At 40.9% G+C, this 24,258-nt stretch overlaps 1 protein-coding gene across 3 annotated transcripts in view; it reads right to left on the bottom strand.

The window, feature by feature from the left end:
- The window catches only part of GALNT13 (polypeptide N-acetylgalactosaminyltransferase 13), a gene marked incomplete at its 3' end in the record, with an annotated part of 686,573 nt that overhangs the window by 202,924 nt on the left and 459,391 nt on the right, over nucleotides 1-24,258 (bottom strand). For all 3 annotated transcript variants that reach the window (XM_084642901.1, XM_084642899.1, XM_084642900.1), the window contains one exon: nucleotides 17,090-17,258. In XM_084642901.1, the coding sequence (XP_084499027.1) occupies nucleotides 17,090-17,258 (169 nt within the window). The remainder of the gene's footprint in view (nucleotides 1-17,089; nucleotides 17,259-24,258) is intronic.

The following is a 24,258-nucleotide window of genomic DNA, read 5'->3' as shown; positions in this document are numbered from 1 at the left end:
ACAGTCTTCCCGGTAGTAGCCTACTGCAAAGTAAAATCTGCCAGTCTGTATTGAATCTGGCTCTAGGGAGGCATTTCAGTATAAATCTATAAAGACAAGCTCCAATAGTTCTAGAAGGCTGCATACAGACTAGAGATTTTCTTACACTGAATAGCTTGAGAGTAGATAGGATAGTAATTTATTTTTTAATTTTAGATCCAATTCTACAAAGAGTTAGTTAGTGAAACACTTAATATTATAGATTTATGCAATTAGGTAAGAAATTATTTATATTGCTAGTATGTTCAGGTCTCCTTCCATGACTAAAATAATTTCCTGTAACTGAGTTCTTAGGCATATTGGTATCAAGATTCCAAAGCTGTCATATCTAGAATAAGCTATAGAGCAGTTTTGCATTGCTGTAATGAACACTGATTAAGGTTTTGTAGTTGCTACTAAAACGGATATAAGTTATTTGGGCTTAAATTATTTTGCTGTCAGGTTACGCAATTTTTTAAACAAATTATAAAGTAATTAGTGAGAATGTTTTGTGCAGTGTGAGGATGAGGTTATGCACTTACACTACAGGAATGTGTTAGAGGAACAGAAAGGGACAGAACTTAAAAAGACCATTCAGCAGAAGAGGTTGAACAAGTAGTTCTGGATCCTTTCTTTTCCATTCAAAGCTTATGAACATCCATGTCCTACAACTGAGGGAGAGTCTGGAATTTAGAAGATTTTAGACAAACACAGCAAAACTGGGACAGCTCCAAAGGGAACTAAAGAAACTCTTAAGAAGTTTAGAATGGGAATTGAAAAAGAGAGGCTTTATAGTTTCAAGAATAGAGAACAGGGTTAAGGTTCTGTGTCCCTGCCCAGATATTCTGAACACTGTTGCAGCTCCCTCCTTCAGTGCTTGGATAGCAGCCTCCTCAGCGTGCTTGGGGAGCATGAACACTGCCCTACTCCTTCATGACATACAGCATGCTCCCCTGCCTGGCCAACTAGCTTTGCTGGTTGACACTGTCAGATATAGCATTTCCTAGAATATAATTGGGAGACCTTATTGAATTAAGTTTAAGTACTAAATGAATGATTTATGTATTATTGTGGACTGGGATTGTATGTAACCTCTCCAGTGGGGAAATGTGACAAATTAGACACCTGGTTGTTCAAAGATCTATGCTGAACAATGTGCCAGACAAAAATAGATTTTTGGAACAAAGAGTGTTAAATGGTTTTCCTGGGTTATACCTAAGTGATGGTGAATTCAAATTTCCCACCTCTGGTTATGCAGAAACCCAGCCTTTTGACGCTATGCCCTGAAAAGTAGGACAGTGCCTGCTGACCAGCTGTTACAAGAAGCCAATATCAAAAGACTCAAGCTGTATAAAGAAAAGACTGAACTGTCCATGGTTGTTCTGGTTCTGAATCTGAGACAGTTGTGAACTTGTAACCATGGGAAAACACAGTTGTGTGTTCTGAAAGAATGACATCGAGCAGGGCCTGAGGCTGAAGTTGGGGTGACCTCTGGTAAGCTTTTTAACACGCACATAAATTCTTTTACTGTTTTCTCTGTCATGCTTCCAGGCTAAGAATAGATGTACTTGCTTATAAAGAGCTCTTTGGTACCTGCTGCTGAGTAGAGTTATCCGTAGACTATGGAGAGAAAGCAAAGTGCAGACACTGGCCTGTGTAGGTGGTCTGCTTGCCAGGACTATCACAGTGCTAACTGGAACTGTCAGCACGGAAAATATCCGGGAAGGGGAAGAGATGCAGGTCTCTGCCTGAGAGGGTGTGACTGAGGGGCCATGAGCCTAGGGTGATTTTGAGGTATAAAAGAGTAGGAATACAAGTGCAGTTGCCCTGAACTGAGAGACATCCCTGATGAGGCTAGAGCTATGGTTCTATTACTGTTTAGGGGGAAAAGAAGAGAGCAATCCTTGAACTCCTCTTAAGTGTAAGGACTGGATTTTTGCCTGGCCCTTACGCAAGCCTTCTAAAGAAGTGCAGGAGGAAGCTACTTACTCCTTCTACTTCCACTGCACACCTGGGTAAGGGGCCAGCAGAATCTCTCTCCATATGGAACGGTATTGTGTATATTTGGGCAGGAATCTGGAGAACTAGAGGACTATTTCTATGCATCTGTGTAATGTCTATTTATTCTGAAAAAAGAAAAGGAGTACTTGTGGCACCTTAGAGACTAAACCATTTATTTGAGCATAAGCTTTCATGAGCTACAGCTCACTTCATCGGATGCTGAAAGTACTCCTTTTCTTTTTGTGAATACAGACTAACACGGCTGCTACTCTGAAACCTATTTATTCTGAGGTACTGGCTTTTTCACAATTAACTCTGCTTTAGTGTTACATAGTTAGATGCCTTTTCGGGTAAATTTTCAAAGTACCTTACCTGCAGTATTTCAAACCATCTCTCCTTGACGTAATCAGAACGCTTTTTAGCATGTCATGTTTCTTTCTACTTTTACCCCAGACTACGTGATCAATAGAAGCAGTAGTACATGTTCTCTCTAACATTGCTGCTAACTTAAAATTCCTTCATAACATTTCTTTGAATTTAGGCATGTTCTCTCAAACTTAGGGCATGATTCTGCTTTCACATGCACCAGTCTAATCCAGAAATAACCTGGAAACAATACATTCATATGGGTATAATACTGATGAAAGTGACAATGGAATCAAGCATTTATTTCTGTATTGGGATAACAGCAACTAGATCAAGAGAGACAAAAGGAAAAAGCTGCAGATTTTAATTGTTCCATTTGTCATCACTCTTATCTTTTTTCCTGACTTAATAGTCATTAGCTAATTTATGTGTTGGGAACTCACTTTAATCTCAGTCAGGGTATCTGTTTATATTTTTTCTCTCCCCATTGGCAGTCTTCCAAGGTGATGGATTGTGTTTGTTTGTTTTGCTTTTGTGTGTTCACAAGGTAGGTACATTTTCAAACTTTCATTTAACAACACTTTCTAGCAGAACTAATTAATTTAATCTCTGTAGGCTTTCAAATCCATTTTCTTTTTCAAAAGATTATACAGTTTGAGACAGGTAAATGAGAAGAACTGAGTAGTCTGTATTTTTTCTCTGCATATCTTGTATGCTCAAAAATAAACTAATGGGGTAGCTTTTAATCTTACAACTTGAAGCAACTTTCAAAATAAAGGAATTCTGGAGAGGTTGATCCAGCATGACTCAAAAACTAGGAATGAAACAACAATTGATGGTAAAAGACAAATGAAGTGGATATATGACCACCACTGCATAAAACAATTTATCCAAGCGTTAAGTTGTGTGAAGGTTCTCCTGCCAAGTGTTCCCTTCCTAGACAAACAGCCATCTAACCTATAGGTTTCATCAACACTTTTCCTCCCGAACATGTATTGAGGTACTGAAAGCATTTTCATGCTACCATGTAACACTACAGCCTTCCCAACAGAACGGAGCTTGCAGTCACTGACTGCTGCTGCCACTACCCACAGTGAATGCTTTCCTCCCTTGGGACCATGCACCCAGGTTTTCACTGTCAAAAGCCAACGTAAACCATGGGGTGGGGGGAGGGGTGTGAACTTAGCCCAGTACAATGATGTAGATGATAAAGACAAAAGCACCCAAAACCAAATCCTCTCTTTTCCGACACCAGCCCCTCTCCAAAAGTAGTGGTAAACAGATACTTTTTGAGTACTACCTACCACACACACACACACACACACTCCCTACAAGGAGTGTGAATATATTTCACAAGAAGGAAAAGTAGTTCCATGAACAGACATTATGTTTATTTGTAAATAATTCTAAGCTATAACAAAAACAGAAATATGCACATAAAGTAATTTTAAGTAAATTTTAGAAACCACTGGTCACTTTCAATTATCAGTGGTATCTAAAATTGGGATCTTTATGTTAAAAACTGTAATGCACCTTACTAAATGGCTAATCCCTGTGAGTAAGTGAACTGTACAATCAATTAAGCACCAAATTCCTATAAACGATGCTGTGAAATCCGTTTTCAAGTAAGTAATAAATAAAAATGAATATCAAGTGAGCTATGGAATAACGTGCCGAAAAACCATCCGCCTCCCCAAGTAGCTGATTAGATATGCAGTCAAAGTGCTCTTTCAAAGATTTCCATCACACACACACACGCACACAAACAAAATAAAAAAGACCTGGGAAGTACACAGATTGAGAATATAAAGTGTGCACTACTTAAAATCCTCCTTCCTGGTATTTGAAATCAAATTGGAAGCTCTCCCTTACCTCTTCTATTTATAAATGTCAGAAGCAAGGGGCAGGCTTTCAAGTTGCCATTCAATGTATTTAGCTCGGACATGGAGAAAAACAAAACCCGAAACGCAAACATGTGATTTTTGCATCACAATGAGCAATATTGGAACAGTTGAGTATTTTAACTGGAAATTCCTGTTAATTGGTTGCAAACACCTAAGGAGCTATCTAGATTTGTGATAACCAAGTCAAGGCTAAAAAAAATTCCAGACAAAATACTTAGATCAGCTAGAATTAGAGTTGTAGATATACAATCATTAAGGATGAAAATAAAATCTTTAGAAGAGCTTTGGTAGTTTAAAGAGAAAAAAAGTCAGAATATTGTAGGTTTTGGGGTTTTTTTATTAAAGAAATTGTTGCCAAGTAAAGCAAAATAAATCAAAAATGGAATTTCTTAACCAAGAATTTTTGAGATACTATGTTCCAAAAACAGCTACAAATATCACTTGCAAAAAATGATAGGCCTCTGATTCCTTCACAATGTTTGTCCAATGATCACTAAGAATTCTTAAAGAATGTCCCCTCTGGCTGAGAAGCCTATATCTGAATTTTTTTATAGATTAGTTTTGTTATGGAGAAGTTAAAAGGTCAAGTCAAAATTGGATTTGTAAGAGAGAGTTTCCATAGTTAACATTGTGACTAGCTTTCTATCAACTCAATAGCAATTCTTCTTGCAGTTTTCAGAAACATCAAAGCGAGATGGAACATTCGTTCACCATATGGCTCAGAAAAATTTATTGGTTATTATATATCGTTCTTTCATGAGAAGTTCTGATAAAAAATTAATATTCAGAGGCTGTGTTAAAGCGAATGTTAAGGTCAGCCAACAAAACAGTCAGTTTGACCACAGACTATTAAAGTTTTCAAGCTCTGAAATTTCAGATGATAGTACATATTCATAATACCTTAATATGACCTGGAATATTTTTATTTCAGACAATGCTCAACTGTTGTGGTTTTTAATGAAGGATATAAAGAAAGTAATACACAATACCATCTGAGATTACACTTAGCTGCTTCAAACGAAAGCGTTTCCAGAGCAGAAAAATAAAAGCCTCACCATTTTGTTCTCATGTGAATTTTTGTGATGAGAAACAAATTCACATGAACCTAAAAAGATGAGAAAAATCCACCTCTAGTGGAATATACAGTATATAGAATACTCTTCACAGTCTATTGTCAGAGGCTTATCAATAAAGAGAGATTAAGGTTGATATTTTTAAACTGCTTGAGACAATTCTTAGAAAGAAAATGAAAACCATGATTTTCTATGGTGAATTAGTGTAATTTTCAAAATGTCATACTAGTATGTGTGCCAAATCAGACTTGGAAGAGAGAAAAATTCTGAAGATGACAATTCAGGATAGAAATTCAAAGGATATGTGCTGTTTTCACTTGAAACACTCTTTTGCAGAACATACAAGACACACAGAGGTGAATCCACAAAGGGGATTCAGACTCAGTATTGCAAACACCTAATGTTTAGGTGCCTTGCCACCCACTGGAATCCACAGCCCTGAGTTACCTTAGTTAGACTAAGGTGCCACAAGTACTCCTTTTCTTTTTGCGAATACAGACTAACACGGCTGCTATTCTGAAACCAGCACTGAGTTAGACACCCAGGTTTCCTACCCAAGGCTAGGGAGAGTTAGACTTCTAAGAAAGGGATTCACAGGAGCCAGCAAGCTGAACAGGGAGCTAGCAGTAGGAAACCCCTGGAGTCCTCCCCTCCCCCCCAGAAAAGGGAGTTATGCACCTAACCCTGGGCCAGAGGGAGTTGCTTCCCTCTGCTCAAGATTCACAGCTGTGAACTCTCTCCTGGAGATATGCATCTAAGCTGTTAGTCCTGTCTCAAAAGAGGAGATGCCACTGCCCTCCCACCCTACCCCTTATACCTAACAGCCTAGTAGTTAGAGTACTCACCTAGGTTCAACTCCCCACTTTGCCAGATGTGAACCAGAGACTTGAGGCCCAGCGTTCTACATGCCAGGTGAGTGCCCTGACCACCAGGCTATTTGCTATTTTGGAGTGAGTTTCTCTCAGTCTCTCCTGTTGAAACTGTTTTACTTTGTATAGAGGTACCACAGAGATGGACCAACAGCCTTTCTCTGACAAAAATATTGAACCCTGCAGCAATAGCATATGCCTCACTATTCTACAGCTTAGACCACAACAGGAACAGAGCCTATTGAGGAACTGAACAAATACAATAAATGACCAGGAAAAAAAAACAAAAAACAACAACAACTTGGCCACCCTACATGTTGCCTTCTTTATATTTCCATTTCTCAACAGGCCAAAAGTCAAAGAGCTGATGCTTTTTGCAATAAACTATATCATAAATGAAGAATCAGGTTATTATATGAGAATTAACAGCACATTTTGTACCAGGTTTCTTCTGTTGGCCCACCTTGTTTGCAGGTGTTCAGAATAAATCAGTTCACTGTCGCACACAACTCAGTAACTCTACCCTAGATACAAGGATGGGAGGAATGGCAATTTGGGCAGTAGAAACTTTCCTTTAGGATGCACACACACAAAGTTATCACTCTTGTAAACTCAAGTTTTGCCAGCTGCCAAAGCCCCATGGTACAGGGAGCAGTGAGGGAGAAGTGGAGGGTAGACCATTCTGGCCATGGCCTCTTTCATATAGTGTGCTCCCTAAACCAAATCCAGGCTGAGTGGTGGTATAGGAACTGCTACACCAACTCTACCTTCCTAAATAGCCAGCTATGCTGGCTGTACACCAAAAACAAAACAACAACAACAACCACCCACAAACAATGTCATGCAAACCACCACCACTGTAGTGGAGAACCAGGTCCTTGGTTTTCATAAATGGATCTTTTCAGCTCTGAGCAATGAAAAAAATCCACTATCCTAGGACTAATTTCACTATAAAAGCTCATCTGCATGTTCATACAATAACTGCAGCCATCACTGTACAAGATAAATTAAGGTTTGCCAAAAATTACCACACAATCACCAGAAATATTGTAGGGGAAAAAATATTGATACAACTTTGTCATAACGGTTACCTAGTGCTGTCTTTCAAATGACTACAGTTCAAGGAGGTGCATACATGCATGGTTTATGCATGAGATTTACCCTAATAGCAGTGTGTGTGTGTGTGTGTGTGTGTGTTTTGTGGGACATGGAGGCGTTGCTTGTTTTATTTTAAATTTCACTCAGAGCTGGAGAGATTAATGTTTAAACCAAATATATATATGCAGGATAATTTATGCTAAGTGAAGATTCAATTTTAAAAGCATGCACAATTGGAGATTTAGACATCTTGACAATGTGTGTGTATTTAATTGTTTTCATTTATCTGAAAAAATGTGTTGTAAACTAAAATAATTGAGAGTTAAGTGTAGGTCATGATATTCTAGGAACATGATTTTTCTTAAATGAGAAAATTTAAAATTGATATTTTTATAATTTAATTCAGTTTGCCTCACACTTTTCCTAAATAATCTAGTAATCAATCCTGAAGACACTCACATGAGTAAATCAACTCGGGAGTACTCACATTACTCATGTGTCTGAGCATTTGCAGAATCAGGCACTAAATTATTAGTAATAAGTACCAGCCAATCAGTTTGACTAATGAATATTGTTCTAAGGGAACCCTGAGGGATTAGGGAAAATACAGTAACATAACTGAAATGATCCTGTTCATATGCCAGCTGTTGACACTCTTGCAGAATGATGAGCCTTAAGGTAGATGAACTACTTAGACAAGCTTTCTTGTCCTTCCTTATCTGTTCAGATAGTAGCCTTCATGTGGTGACTGATACCCTATAATTCCCACATCAAAACAAAAGCATATGGAATACATAACACATTTATTTAACACTTAAATGTTTAATTTACTCTTTCAGTTGCTCTTTTAGCAGGTTTCTTAAAGAAAAGCATTCAATATGAATATGCAAATAAGTGTGTGAGATCAGGAATGCACATGGATTTTTAACTACACAGAATCTGATCATTTTAAAAAAGAAAAAAAAAAGACTCCTTGTCAAGGAAGGAAGAGCTAAAGAGTATCCTATCAGAAAGTGTCTGTATAGGGATGGAAGGTCCAGCAAATCTAAGGTAAAAGTGGGATCCACAGTGGGAGTCATTTGAGAGAACAAATTTAGCAATTTATTACATTGATATGTGTGCCATTATCAGAGTATCTAGGTGGCAAAATATAGAATGGATGAGAAGTAGAGAATTAAAAGGGGGAAGATAAAGGTCAGCCAGCACCATATTTCTGTATGTTTTAAGTGACCAAAATAATATTTCTCTCCCTCCCCGCTCCCCCCAAACAAAAACAAATACACAAAACTAATCATCCTAGTTGCACATCCAAAAATGGTTGGACCCTCATACGAATCAAGCACCGCCCAGACTGATCTCTAGCTAGGTCCGTAAGACTGGCTGGCAGTTCAGTCTATGTCTGTCACTGGTGAACCGATCACACCATCAAAGCTTTGGGCAACCATGTGATTGCTGACTGTGTAGTAGCAGTCCTTGGTAACCATGCTTTGTAATAGGTCTTCCATCCTAATATGCCTGTACCAAGTGAACCAGTGTTGATGGTGAATATGGAATAGGTCTTCAATCCTAATATGCCTGTACAAAGTGAACCAGTGTTGATGCAGGCACTCACTGGGTTTCACTATGGAAAGCTTCATTGCTGATCTTGTCCTGCCACTTAATACGGAGCACCTGATGAAGCCAACAAGAAGCAAAAACACCAATCCACCATTCTTCAGCCTTTCTCTGCTCCCATGTTTCACTGTCATACAATAAAGTTGGTATAACCAGGGTTCTGTCGATCCACAGCTTCATCGTAAGCTTTATGCTGTGACATCTCCACAGAGATCACTAAATGGTCTGGAATTTGGCTGCTACTATATGAGCTTCTACAACTTTCAAGCACTCCAGCACTGTCTGCAACACAGCCAAAGTATTTGACATTTGCCATCTGATCTGTATGCCATCTGGTCAGGTTAATACTGGGCTGGTTGTAATCTATTGTCAAAGGCTCCTTCAGGAACTTACTTCTGTCTGATAACCAAACCAAAGTGTACTGGTTCTTGCCCTACCAGACGAGCTATCAACTAGAGTGATTCACAAGATTGATCCAACAAGACAAATGTCATCAAGGTGTTCAAGGTATCAAAGCAAAATGGTGTTCAGCTCAACACCACTGACAGCTGCCTTCTCTAGCCTATCCATCAGCCAATCGATATCAAATATTGAACAAAGACTGTGATAGGATCTACGGGCACAAGGGTCTGAAGATTCAGAGCAGGCTGCACAGCTGGGGCAGGAGGCCAGTGAAGAAATTTGGCAACATGTGACCTCTAGAAGAAGAAGGGGGAACGTCCATGTACCAGCAACACAGATACAGGTAAGTAACCATGTTTTCATATTCTCTCCACAGGTACCATTGCGGGGAGTGGCCCAGATGATACGTCTGGGGGAAGGGAGCAGAAGGAGACTCCGCAAGTTGAAAGACATGAGATGCACTGTCCTAAGGTTGGGGGTTCCACGACCACCACTCCCAAGAGAAGGAGGCAGGTGGAGGTGGTCGGGGACTCTCTCCTCAGGGGGACTGAGTCATCTATCTGCCTCCCTGACCAGGAAAACAGAGAAGTCTGCTGCTTGCCAGCGGCTAAGATTCGCAATGTGACCGAGAGACTGCCGAGACTCATCAAGCCCTCAGACCGTTACCCCTTCCTGCTTTTCCACGTGGGCACCAAAGATACTGCCAAGAATGACCTTGAGCGGATCACTGCAGACTAGTGGCTCTGGGAAGAAGGATAAAGGAGTATGAGGCGCAAGTGGTTGTCATAAATATAAAGGGAAGGGTAAACCCCTCTGAAATCCCTCCTGGCCAGGGGAAAGCTCCTCTCACCTGTAAAGGGTTAAGAAGCTAAAGGTAACCTCGCTGGCACCTGACCAAAATGACCAATGAGGAGACAAGAGACTTTCAAAAGCTGGGAGGAGGGAGAAAAACAAAGGGTCTGTGTCTGTCTGTAGTCGTCTTGGCCAGGGACAGAACAGGAATGGAGTCTTAGAACTTTTAGTAAGTAATCTAGCTAGGTATGTGTTAGATTATGATTTCTTTAAATGGCTGAGAAAAGAATTGTGCTGAATAGAATAACTATTTCTGTCTGTGTATCTTTTTTGTAACTTAAGGTTTTGCCTAGAGGGGTTCTCTATGTTTTTGAATCTAATTACCCTGTAAGATATCTACCATCCTGATTTTACAGGGGGGATTTCTTTATTTCTATTTACTTCTATTTTTTATTAAAAGTCTTCTTGTAAAAAAACGGAATGCTTTTTCATTGTTCTCAGATCCAAGGGTTTGGGTCTGTGGTCACCTATGCAAATTGGTGAGGCTTTTTATCCAACATTTCCCAGGAAAGGGGGGGTGCAAGTGTTGGGAGGATTGTTCATTGTTCTTTAGATCCAAGGGTCTGGGTCTGTAGTCACCTAGGCAAATTGGTGAGGCTTTTTACCAAACCTTGTCCAGGAAGTGGGGTGCAGGGTTTTGGGAAGTATTTTGGGGGGAAAGACGCGTCCAAACAGCTCTTCCCCAGTAACCAGTATTAGTTTGGTGGTGGTAGCGGCCAGTCCAAGGACAACGGGGGGGAATATTTTGTACCTTGGGGAAGTTTTGACCTAAGCTGGTAAAGATAAGCTTAGGAGGTTTTTTTCATGCAGATCCCCACATCTGTACCCTAGAGTTCAGAGTGGGGGAGGAACCTTGACAGTGGTGTTCTCATCCATCCTCCCCGTGGAAGGAAAAGGCCAGGGTAGGGATCGTCGAATCGTGGAAGTCAATGAATGGCTATGCAGGTGGTGTCGGAGAGAAGGCTTTGGATTCTTTGACCATGGGATGATGTTCCAAGAAGGAGGAGTGCTAAGCAGAGACGGGGTCCACCTAACAAAGAGAGGGAAGAGCAGGCTCTTCGCGAGCAGGCTGGCTAACCTAGTGAGGAGGGCTTTAAACTAGGTTCACCGGGGGAAGGAGACCAAAACCCTGAGGTAGGTGGGGAAGCGGGATACCGGGAGGAAGCACAAGCAGGAGCGTGTGAGAGGGGAGGGCTCCTGCCTCATACTGAGAATGAGGGGCAATCAGCGGCTTATCTCAAGTGCCTATATACAAATGCACAAAGCCTGGGAAACAAGCAGGGAGAACTGGAGGTCCTGGCAAAGTCAAGGAATTATGATGTGATTGGAATAACAGAGACTTGGTGTGATAACTCGCATGACTGGAGTACGGTCATGGATGGGTATAAACTGTTCAGGAAGGACAGGGAAGCCAGAAAAGTTGGGGGAGTTGCACTGTATGTAAGGGAGCAGTATGACTGCTCAGAGCTCAAGTATGAAACTGCAGAAAAACCTGAGAGTCTCTGGATTAAGTTTAGAAGTGTGAGCAACAAGGGTGATGTCGTGGTGGGAGTCTGCTATAGACCACCAGACCAGGGGGATGAGGTGGACGAGGCTTTCTTCTAGTAGCTTCTGCGAGTTGTCAGATCGCACGCCCTGGTTCTCATGGGCGACTTCAATCATCCTGATATCTGCTGGGAGAGCAATACAGCAGGGCACAGACAATCCAAGAAGTTTTTGGAAAGCGTAAGGGACAATTTCCTGGTGCCAGTGCTGGAGGAATCAACTAGGGTCAGAGCTCTTCTTGACCTGCTGCTCACGAACTGGGAAGAATTTGTAGGGGAAGCAAAAGTGGATGGGAACCTGGGAGGCAGTGACCATGAAATGGTTGAGTTCAGGATCCTAACACAAGGAAGAAAGGAAAGCAGCAGAATACAGACCCTGGACTTCAGAAAAGCAGACTTTGACTCCCCCAGGGAACTGATGGGCAAGATCCCCTGGTAGAATAACATGAGGGGGAAAGGAGTCCAGGAGAGCTGGCTGCATTTTAAAGAATCCTTATTGTGGTTACAGGGACAAACCATCCCGATGTGTAGAAAGAACAGTAAATATGGGAGGCGACCAGCTTGGCTTAACAGTGAAATCCTTGCTGATCTTAAACACAAAAAAGAGGCTTACAAGAAGTGGAAGATTGGACAAATGACCAGGGATGAGTATAAAAATATTGCTTAGGCATGTAGGAGTGAAATCAGGAAGGCTAAATCACACCTGGAGTTGCAGCTAGCGAGAGATGTTAAGAGTAACAAGAAGGCTAATGTAGTGCCAATCTTTAAAAAAGGGAAGGAGGAGGATCCTGGGAACTACAGGCCAGTCAGCCTCACCTCAGTCCCCGGAAAAATCATGGAGCAGGTCATCAAGGAATCAATCCTGAAGCACTTACATGAGAGGAAAGTGATCAGGAACAGTCAGCATGGATTCACCAAGGGAAGGTCATGCCTGACTAATCTAATCACCTTCTATGATGAGATTACTGGTTCTGTGGATGAAGGGAAAGCAGTGGATGTATTGTTTCTTGACTTTAGCAAAGATTTTGACACGGTCTCCCACAGTATTCTTGTCAGCAAGTTAAAGTAGTATGGGCTGGATGAATGCACTATAAGGTGGGTAGAAAGTTGGCTAGATTGTCGGGCTCAACGGGTAGTGATCAATGGCTCCATGTCTAGTTGCGGGGGAGGGATAGCTCAGTAGTTTGCGCATTGGCCTGCTAAACCCAGGGTTGTGAGTTCAATCCTTGAGGGGGCCATTTGGGATCTGGGGCAAAAATTGGGGATTGGTCCTGCTTTGAGCAGGGGGTTGGACTAGATGACCTCCTGAGGTCCCTTCGAACCCTGATAGTCTAGTTGGCAGCCGGTGTCAAGTGGAGTGCCAGCCGGTGTCAAGTGGAGTGCCCCAGGGGTCGGTCCTACGGCTGGTTTTGTTCAATATCTTCATAAATGATCTGGAGGATGGTGTGGATTGCACTCTCAGCAAATTTGTGGATGATACTAAACTGGGAGGAGTGGTAGATACGCTGGAGGGGAGGGATAGGATACAGAGGGACCTAGACAAATTGGAGGATTGGGCCAAAAGAAATCTGATGAGGTTCAATAGGGATAAGTGCAGGGTCCTGCACTTAGGACGGAAGAACCCAATGCACAGCTACAGACTAGGGACCGAATGGCTAGGCAGCAGTTCTGCGGAAAAGGACCTGGGTGACAGTGGACGAGAAGCTGGATATGAGTCAGCAGTGTGCCCTTGTTGCCAAGAAGGCCAATGGCATTTTGGGATGTATAAGAAGGGGCATAGCGAGCAGATCGAGGGACGTGATCGTTCCCCTCTATTCGACATTGGTGAGGCCTCATCTGGAGTACTGTGTCCAGTTTTGGGCCCCACACTACAAGAAGGATGTGGATAAATTGGAGAGAGTCCTGCGAAGGGCAACAAAAATGATTAGGGGTCTGGAACACATGACTTATGAGGAGAGGCTGAGGGAACTGGGATTGTTTAGTCTACAGAAGAGAAGAATGAGGCGGGATTTGATAGCTGCTTTCAACTACCTGAAAAGTGGCTCCAAAGAGGATGGATCTAGACTATTATCAGTGATAGTAGATTACAGGACAAGGAGTAATGGTCTCCAGTTGCAGTGGGGGAGATTTAGGTTGGACATTAGGAAATTTTTTTTCACTAGGAGGGTGGTGAAACACTGGAATGTGTTACCTAGGGAGGTGGTGGAATCCCCTTCCTTAGGAGTTTTTAAGGTCAGGCTTGACAAAGCCCTGGCTGGGATGATTTAGTTGGGGATTGGTCCTGCTCTGGGCAGGGGTTGGACTAGATGACCTCCAGAGGTCCCTTCCAACTCTGATATTCTGTGATTCTATGAGGATGTAGCCTCAAATTCCCATGGAAACAGGAAACCATGCTATATATCTACCATTATCTCAAAACACAGCTTTCTATTTCATTATAGAACTCTATTAATAATGTTATCTTCCCAGGGATGCAGTCATGTCATCAAATCCTACAGGATCACCTGATGCACTGAATCAAAGTCTGATTATAGTTTATTAATAAAGTGCTGCACATGGTTTATTGAATTCAAGCATCTTCTAAAAAGCTGTCTCGTGGTAAAGATTTAGTCAATAGGAAAATTACCAAGTTTCATGCCTTTGCCACAGAGTTCAGAACTGATTCAAGACATTAACTCTTTCCCTGGGACCGACAACAGCATAAAACCATTATAGTGACTATTACATCCAGCCTTATTGTGTTTTTCTAACAAGAGGCAGAACACCACCCTTCTTCCAGTGAAAAATTATATTAGTGAGCCAGATGGTCTGGAAGAACCTGCACAGTCGTGGAACAATACTCTCACCTGTCTTCAGTAACTTAGGTGTGAGGTTACAAAGCCCTGGGGCCTTCCCAGATTTTAAATTTACAGACCGCAATCTACAAGTATCCTTAAATGGATACCGACATCTGTAGAACTTGATTTGTTCCAAACGTCAATCCTTCATGCATGTAATTTCAAATGAAAACCTCCTTAGAAGGACTGAGCCTTTTTTTAAGAAATAAAAGGAGGACTTGTGGCACCTTAGAGACTAACAAATTTATTTGAGCATAAGCTTTCGTGAGCTACAGCTCACTTCATCGGATGCATTCGCTTATGCTCAAATAAATTTGTTAGTCTGTAAGGTGCCACAAGTACTCCTTTTCTTTTTGCTAATACAGATTAACACAGCTGCTACTCTGAAACCTTTTTAAAATAGTATCTTTTTTATATATATCCAAAAAATGAAGTTAAGAAATTAGGGGACTGATTTTCCACTCCATTACATTAGCTTTATGCTTCAAGGCCCTTCATTTTTGGTTTTTATTTTGTTTAAAATTTCCCAGGAATTTATAGGTGGTGTTTATTATAAAAAAAAATTAAAATGGGGAAAAAAATCAGTGCTTCAGTTTTCTGGGTAAATATCAGGGACAAGAAGAGAGAAATAAAGCAACAAATAGAGAAGAGTGGCCTCAGAAGTGGAAGAGGTAGAGGACGGAAGGGCATAGTCTCCTCATGCTGCCTTCTCTACCTCTTCCATTCTAGGCCTGTTCCAGAAGGAGAGATGGCAACTCTGTTACTTAGGATTCCCAAGTTACTAAGCTGCCATCTCTCCTTCTGGAACAGGGAGCTGGGTTCAGGGAGCTCCAGCAGTTCTAATTTTAGGACTCAAGCACCGAGGTACATATCTATGCATACGTGCATACATCTTCCATGACACTGTCTTACTTTAACAGATAAAAAATTAATCTAACATCACACACACCTGCCTAACATCATGTGTTAGATTTTCTTAATCCAATTTTTCATGTAGTTGATTGAATAAAAGGTTTTGTCAAACCTGGCAATGTTTCAGGAAAAATTGGTAAAAACTGAAAATGAAGGGCCTTGCTTATGCTGCAGTAACTCCATTATTTCCTGGACATATGGACATACACATGTTGGGGGGACAAGAGGAAATTCTTATTCCTATCCTCTCCTATATACACCATTGCCATAGTTGGCCAGGTACCAAATGGAGTTTTTTCTACCTTTAAGTGAAGCATTACATTCAGCAATGAATGGGGAATTTTATTTGGCACAACAACTTAGCACAACATACACTGCAGACACTGACAATTATTATATAAATCACATGTTCATGCATACATACACGCAGAGCACAATGGATGGCACACTTTGACTCCGTTAAAAATAGGCCTCTTGAACTGAAGGAGAGTTGCGGTACTGACACGCGTAGACCTCAAAGCCGCTACATGGATTTACAACTTGAGGGCAATACACCCATTGACACCCAAAAAGCCAGCACGTTACAGAAAATTCCTCAAGGCAATTTTGCAATGATGGGAAATCTGAGCCAAGTTTTTTGTAACATAAAATCTCAGTAATCAAAGCAGTCAGGACTTTACAAAGACCTTATGATGTAAGCCAGCATGCGGTCTCAGGATAGTTTACTTTTCCACCATTAGTGCTTCAGTGCTAGGAGCTATCTATATGCATAATTACTATGAATTTTCAGATGGTAAATACAAACACTTTCATAACATATTCAGAAGTACCCCTTGGGAAAAAAAGTAACTATGATCCCAGTGATGTGACACACACACTAGATAACTATGTCATATGCCATGATATGAAGTGATTGATGCAACCTGACATTGTCTAGTGCTTCATAAACTACACTGTGTGGAACACTAACATTTTTTAATACATAAAAGTTTGTAGAAGACTCTAGAGATGGTATTGGAGAACAAGTGTTGTCACGGACTTCTCAGGACATCTTTCTAGCCTTTGGAAATAGTTCTTACTACCTTTTTTTTTTTAAAGTAAGGTTCTGATTATGCATACGTATGTTAAATCTTTACCCAAATATGTTTCAAGCAGAATTATTAGAGATACTGTTTTTCCCCTCAGGTACTATAGCTGGTAACTGAGTGCTGTATAAATTGCTCAGTGCATGCCACAGTTGTCTGCTGATAGCAATTTAAAAAAAATACAAATAAAAGGCAGCTTTAGAAAACGTGATTGAGGTCTAATTCTCTTCAGTACACCCCCTGCACACACACACACACACACACACACCCCCCTACTGCCATTGACAAGAATTTTGTAAGTAAAGGGAATATAGAAGATAAATCATTATGTTTTCAAACAGCTTCTTCAACCAACCACTGAAAATAATCAAGTATTAAACAATCTAATATTGAGCCCTATCATGCCCTGAAATCAATTAGGAATCCCGGGCAAATATCTACTGGTAAAATGTGGCCCATAGTATGATTTTTGAGCCATATGTGTTGAAAAGTACACAGCGCATTGCAAACTCACCCTTCTAATCTTACATCTGGCAAACTTCTGTTAAGTGCAATCAAGTCACTGGCCATAAGGTTAAACTGGTTGATTTTAAACAGCTCTTTCATTTTCTCCTGTTCATCTTTGGGAATGAGCACAGCCTTTCCCATCTCTCCAGGTCCTTCTTGGTTTCTTGAAATAACAGCTGTAACACAAGATAACAAAATACCCACTTTTAATATTTGTGTGTTGATTTCATTCTGCACTAATAGGAGACTTATGTCATCTATCAACATGGGGTAATTTAGAGAAAAATAAAATGTCTGCACTCCAGCCTGAGATTTCACCCATAGCTGGACCTGAACTTAAATTCTAAACATTTTTTTTTTTTAAGAAAAAGTTTAGAATTTTCAAATACATTTTTCCACCCACTTCTAGTTTCTGCAGTGACCACATATAACAGCAATGAATTGTTATTCTCATTATATCTATACATATGATTGTGTCACAGTATCATATTCCCAGTGAAATTTTGCAGACACAAGAGATGTCCATGAGATTTATATAAGCATCCAAATTATCTGATGCTTATGAAAATTGAATCCAAACTCCTAACCTTTTAAAATTCACCCTTGACTGCTACACACATGCTACTAAATATTCTAGCCCTAAAGAAACTAATCCCAGAGCGAGAAGATTGTAAACATACATTAACCCAATGTGAATTATGCTACAATATTGGTACAGTCTTAAAATATATATCTTTTATATACTTGATGAGAGGTATTTGTACATACAGCACATTTTAACCTGTGTCTTATTAGTTTTCTAAGTTTCTCAGTATCAAAATAAAAAGTATATTGAACTTGAGATATAATTACATCATCAGCTTGTACAAGACAAAAAAGAGTGGCAAGGAACATCCTCCTGAAAAACAATGTAATAAGTACAATCAATTTCACTATGTACCTTCAATGTGTATTTAAATAAAAAAAAATCTTCAAGAAAACTAAGTTTTTATATTACTAATTATTTGCACGTTAAATCAATCCATAAAACAAGAGCATTCTTTTAAAAACAATCAGCATAATAAAATTGCTAGTTCTTCAGTGTCAAGATTTATCTGATGACGACGACGTGAATAATCAAATGAAAATATTGCCACTGTGGCCCTGATCCTACAATCAAACCTGCATAGGCATTTGACTGCAGGATTGGATTAAAAGAAAAGAAGTCCTAGTGGCACCTTAGAGACTAACCAATTTATTTGAGCATAAGCTTTTGTGAGCTACAGCTCACTTCATCGGATGCATTCAGTGGAAAATACAGTGAGGAGATTTATATACACAGAGAACATGAAAAAATGGGTGTTATCATACACACTGTAAGGAGACTGATCACTTAAGATGAGCTATTACCAGCAGGAGGGCGGGGGTGGGGGAGAAAACCTTTTGTAGTGATAATCAAGGTGGGCCATTTAGTTTGTTTTGAAGGTTTGGTGAAGGAAGTTCTTAAAAGTTAATCAGAAAATACCCAGGGATATTAGTGTGACATAATTTGCCCAGACATTGTCACACAACCGCAGAACCCATTTCCTAGAATAAAAGAAACAACAAAATATTTTTAACAAAAGCTTCAGTTACTGTTTAAAGTCTGAAACCAAGCCATTCCTTTATTCAGGTTTCCTAAACCTGAGATTGACCTCACCTTTAAGCGGAGGTGGGGTGCACAGGGAGTACAGTTGTCCAGCTTGCTGGGGGATGGAGGGAAAAACAAACAAGAAGCCACTTTGATCAACAACCCCAAAAAAGCTGGATCTCAGGAAACTGTACCAAAAGCAAGGGAAGAGGAACTCTCTTCTGAAGCACTGATGTCACCTCTGGCAGGGGCAGGAGCCAGGTCTCACTCGCCGGGGTGAAATCCTAGCCCTAGTGAAGTCAATAGCACGACTCCCAAGAGACTCTCACGGGATCAGGATTTCACCCCAGGCATGTCTCCATAGCATTCCTATGAAATAGACTGCTTAATGGGATATCCTAAAGGATGTCCCACTTATTGAATCCAAATTGGGCAACTTGATCTATTAGCTTGTCCACTGACAGCATTAACCTGAAAATTATTTGTGAGAACCCCACTCCCATGTGAAATATTTAAACCATAATAATAGAAAATCTTTCTTAACTGTATTAATTGTGTGACAGAACAGTCCTATAAACCGTTACAAAACCAATCGACCACAGTGAACTCAATAAAGCTTTTTGAAGGAGAATTGTACTGACCAATTAGCTTCTGATCCTGAAAAAAATCTAACACACGCAACAACCCAGTTTTCTACATTAAATTGCAGAAATTTATCATACAATATTGGTCCTCAGTTTCCTGTTCAATTCCATCCATACTTGGCTTGAAAAAAAAATATGAAGGTAATAAAAATGGAACTAGGAAGCATCAACACAGCAGTGTCTGCTAACAACTACATGTAGGTAAATGAGCATAAAAAACAGCATTTATATCATGCCATTTAAAATCTGACACAAATCAATAAAAACAAAATCTTCAAAAATCCCTCCACCTTACCTCATTCCCTGATACAGAGAGAAGTCTACCAAGAGAGAAATGGAATACAGGAGAGTGTGATCTGCTATAAAAATATCATCAGAATGAGTTTGGGATGGTTGCATTACCCATGACTGGCAAAGCCACAAATGAGTTATGCAAGTCATCACAAACTAGTGTAGATAAATGCTTGTTATAACATATATTCGGTATATGTCACATGTTATGGGGGGTAGAGCCCACAATTGCAGGAATGGTTAAGGGAGTTTAAATCTTTTTATAGGCACTACAGAAATAATTTACAAGTCTATACAATTTAGTAACAATATCCTTACTATAGGATGGTTTACCCATTCCCATTTTGCATAGGACTGTGCCCCATATGGAAAGAAGTCTCATAGAATTTAATTGGGGTCTTTAGAAATATTGTGTGCCCGTACATACAACCAAACTATCTTCATGCTTAGCTTGCCATTTAAGTTCATGAATCATGACTTCCTCCTCAGCAGGCTGGGCAGTATCTGCAGTATTCCAATCTCCACATGGAACTCCCAATATTTTTCTGAGACTACAGTGGCTTACTTTTCAGAGCTGGGAACCTTTTATTTCTCTGTTTGTGTTTTCAGTTCCTTAGCATGGGAACGAACTGGCTTGGTTTTGAAAAAAAAATACAGAGCATAAATGCCCAGAGGGGGGCTGTTACTTATCAGAGCCTCTGTAGCCAATTATTCATTAAAATTGCTTATTCTTCCAACAAAGAAAACGAACACCTGTAAAAGCCTTTCCAAACCATCATTGTTCCACAGGAGATGAAGGACTTCGGAGCAGACTGGAGAACTATGGGTTCACTAAACAAATTAGACATTAGTCCTTATTAGGTGAATTTAATAGAAATGAGCTTAGACGTTTGACTTTTTTATATATATTATGGACTACAGATAGTGTAACATAGCGTATGACCACACCACAGAAATCTTGTCTCCCCAGTTCTAGTTTACACCTTAACTGAACAAAGAATATAGTACAACTCATTTAAAAGAATCCATCTATTATGCCCATTTTGATCAATATCAGCTGTGACAAAGTTCCTTCTCTACCTTGGTGGGTCTTGCACTTATTGGCAGATTTGCTCGCCTTGGAGCTTCACAGCAGCCCTCAGTTTGGCCGTTTTCGTGAACCCACAGTCCAGGTCAACCCCTGTGTCTGACGAGGAGTTGGGAGGTTTGGGGGGAACCCGGGCCCACCCACTACTCTGGGTTCCAGCCCAGGGCCCTGTGGAATGCAGCTGTCTAGAGTGCCTTCTGGAACAGCTGTGTGACAGCTACAACTCCCTGGGCTACTTCCCCATGGCCTCCTCCCAACACCTTCTTTATCCTCACCATAGGACCTTCCTCCTGCTGTCTGATAATGCTTGTACTCCTCGGTCCTCCAACAGTCCGCGTTCTCACTCTCAGCTCCTAGTGCTTCTTGCTCCCTGCTCCTCACACACGCACCACAAACTGAAGTGAGCTCCTTTTTAAACCCAGGTGCCCTGATTAGCCTGCCTTAATTGATTCTAGCAGTTTCTTGATTGGCTGCAGGTGTCCTAATCAGCCTGTCTTAATTGTCTCCAGCAGGTTCCTGATTGTTCTGGAACCTTCCCTGTTACCTTACCCAGGGAAAAGGAACCTACTTAAGCTGGGGCTAATATATCTGCCTTCTATTACTCTCCTGTAGCCATCTGGCCCGACCCTGTCACAGAGCACATTTATACATTGCAAGAGGAAGAATTACAGTAGGTTTCACTGTGACTGTAATATGAAATTATCAGAGGGATTCTTAAACTGGGGCCACTTTAGAACTGCAAGTGGTGATTCTGAAATTTTATGTCTGCTCCATAAAGTTTCCTGTTCCTATGTGTATATGACAGGCTCACTGTTTAACGTGCATCAGGGTCAGCAGCATCCTCCCCAGAGCTAAATACACTATGCACCAGAACTGCTACTAAATGCTCATTTGACATTTTATAAAATAGTTTTTCTGAGTCTGGGCAGTTGCTGGTTCTCTGGCTCTGGCTCTGGGAAAGGAATGATAAGAACTTATACTGCTCTATATGCTTCCTAATCATCAGATTTTATCTTGGAAAGTATACCTAGCCCACAAGAGAGAGAGAAGCAGTCATGTATGTTGTTCTGCTCTTTTAGTTATCCCTGAACAGCATTTGGCAATCTCATCCCACCAGCAGCCACATGCACATTATTTATTGTTAACTTTTCATCCTGCTTTAAACATCCCACTGCATTATAAAAAGCATGTAAAATATTTAGGCTGGTAGCCACTAATGTTGAAGCATACTGTATCCTTGGCCCTCACTTTTTGGAGAAAAGAGAGGGTCAGACACTGTTAAAACCCAAACATGTATTTAAGAATTGTAATAGGGTACAGTTTTTACACACAGCCTCAAAATCCCTTCATCCCACCCTTCTTACTGGAATAAGTTCTGTCACCCATTTGCTGAAGATGTCAGAGTATACGCCCCTCTCTAGACCAATGGTTCTCAAAGCTTGTTTTAATGGGGTTGTCAGGGCTGTCTTAAACTTGCTGGGGCCCAGGGCCAAATGCTGAGCCCCATCGCCCAGAGCTGAACCTGAAGCCCCAGCTTTGGCCTCCCCACCTGGGGCAGTGGGGCTTGGGCTTTGATCCCCCCTCCTGGGATCGTGTAGTAATTTTTGTTGTCAGAAGGGGGTTGCCGTACAATGACGTTTGAGTATCTCTGCTCTACACAGCAGCATGAAACTGGCCATAGGATGCAGCAAGACTTAAGAAACCAGGGGAGGAAAACATTTTGGGCAAAGGAAGGAGCAAGATAACTGCCCTACACCCCAAAATGTAGCATAAATGGAAAGGGGGAGAGGATGAATCCCCCAGTCTGAGTAGGGCTATCTGGGGAAATGGCAGAGTGAATATGTTGTAGCAAGTCTTCAAAGTGTTCATATCCCTTTACCACCAGAGAGGTGGGTGGGGCATATACCTGGCCAGATAGCTGTTTTCCACATGCCCGTGGTCTCCTTCCTCTCTATAGCAGAGAGTCTTCCTTACAAGTGTGGTGAAACTAGGGAGGAAGTTTGTCCCTATCCCCTTCTGCAAGGCAATCAGGCCAGGAAAGAGGCACCCATTTCTTCTGCCTCCACCCCATGAAAAAATAAAATAAAATTAAGAAATGGACCTACATTGGTCCACAATACCCCTAAATAGGCCAGGAGAAAATGATGCAAATACTTCAAAGGTTTGTAGTTATCAACAGTTACTCATTCTTAGACTTAGAAGAGACCTCAGGAAATCATTTAGTACAACCCCCTGCTCAAAGCAGGACCAACCCCAACTAAATCAATTATGCTTTGGAGTGAAATATGCAATCTACCTGGCAGGGAAACCTTTCAGTTTAGGACCTGTACCTAATTTGTGTGGCTGTTCCAGTCAGTAGATTAGGTACTGTACTAATGACCTATACAGTGTTTCCTTGCTGGAGATGTGATCAGCTTCATAACTAATGTTCAGTGATCACCGAGGAAGCAGCTTTGCTGGAGAGAGAGAGACACAGACAGACAGCATATGATAAACTGAACAGGCACCCAGCTCAGACTGAGTCTGCTCAGGCTTGTAGGAACACCAGTGGACAGATCATCATAGAACATCAGGGTTGGAAGGTAGGTCATGTAGTCCAACCCCCTGCTCAAAGCAGGACCAACACCAACTAAATCATCCTAAATCACGTGCTCAAAAGCTTAAACATGATTAACACAGTAAAATCAAATCATCCATAAACTATAGCTGGTCAGAGGTTTCCCACTTTCCTCTTCCCCCTGGCTGTAAATTTAAACTTTTTGGTTTAACAAAACAAAAACACATGTACACTTTGGCTGAAATCCAAAACATTTCAATCTGGAAATATTGCTGCAGTATTTCATGGCAGTTGTAGTGCCTCATGGCACTGGGTCAGCTGCACCTCCCATGAAGTCCCATAGTCTCCATTTTTGATAGGAGGATGGTACACGATGGGAGTCCCTTGGCACAGCATGAGAAATAAGGTCCAACTGAGGAGCCATGCCCATGTAAGAGAATGGGGACACAAGACAACCAAACTATAGTTCCCATTATGCACTGTGGCAGCAAGTCTGAATCAAAATATTTCAGGTTTCAGTTGAGAGGTATTTGGTCTTCAGATTCCTCTTTTTTACAAAAATTCTGCAGAAAGCAGAAATTTAATGGAATTTTTTCTTTAGCTGAAACCAGTTGATAAACTTTTGATCAGCCCTATCATTGATCTAGTCACTGGCAGTGACCTGATACCTATCCTTGCAGAACCTCACCTCCCATTAAAATGTAGTTAAATACAATCTGTGGGATCTGTTCCATTATCTGCTGTGACAGGGTGTTTCACTCCCTAGCACCAGACTCTAACTGGAAGAGAAATACTTAGTATTTAAAGAGACTAAAACCTAATGGAAATTCCTGAGATAGTGACATCATAATTCAGACTTAATAGCAATTTGTGCAAACAGGTAAGGTCCAGCAATACAAAACAGCATCAGTGGATGGATCCAGGAATTTCATGGCAATAGCATGGTATACTACTGAACAATATTTTCTGGTTGTCATTGTGAACATTA

This window comes from Lepidochelys olivacea (assembly GCF_965140295.1).
Source record: "Lepidochelys olivacea isolate rLepOli2 genome assembly, chromosome: 11".
In the NCBI taxonomy this organism is placed as follows: Eukaryota; Metazoa; Chordata; order Testudines; family Cheloniidae; genus Lepidochelys; species Lepidochelys olivacea.
Note: the sequence above shows the minus strand (reverse complement) of the source record. Positions and strands in the feature narration are given on the sequence as shown.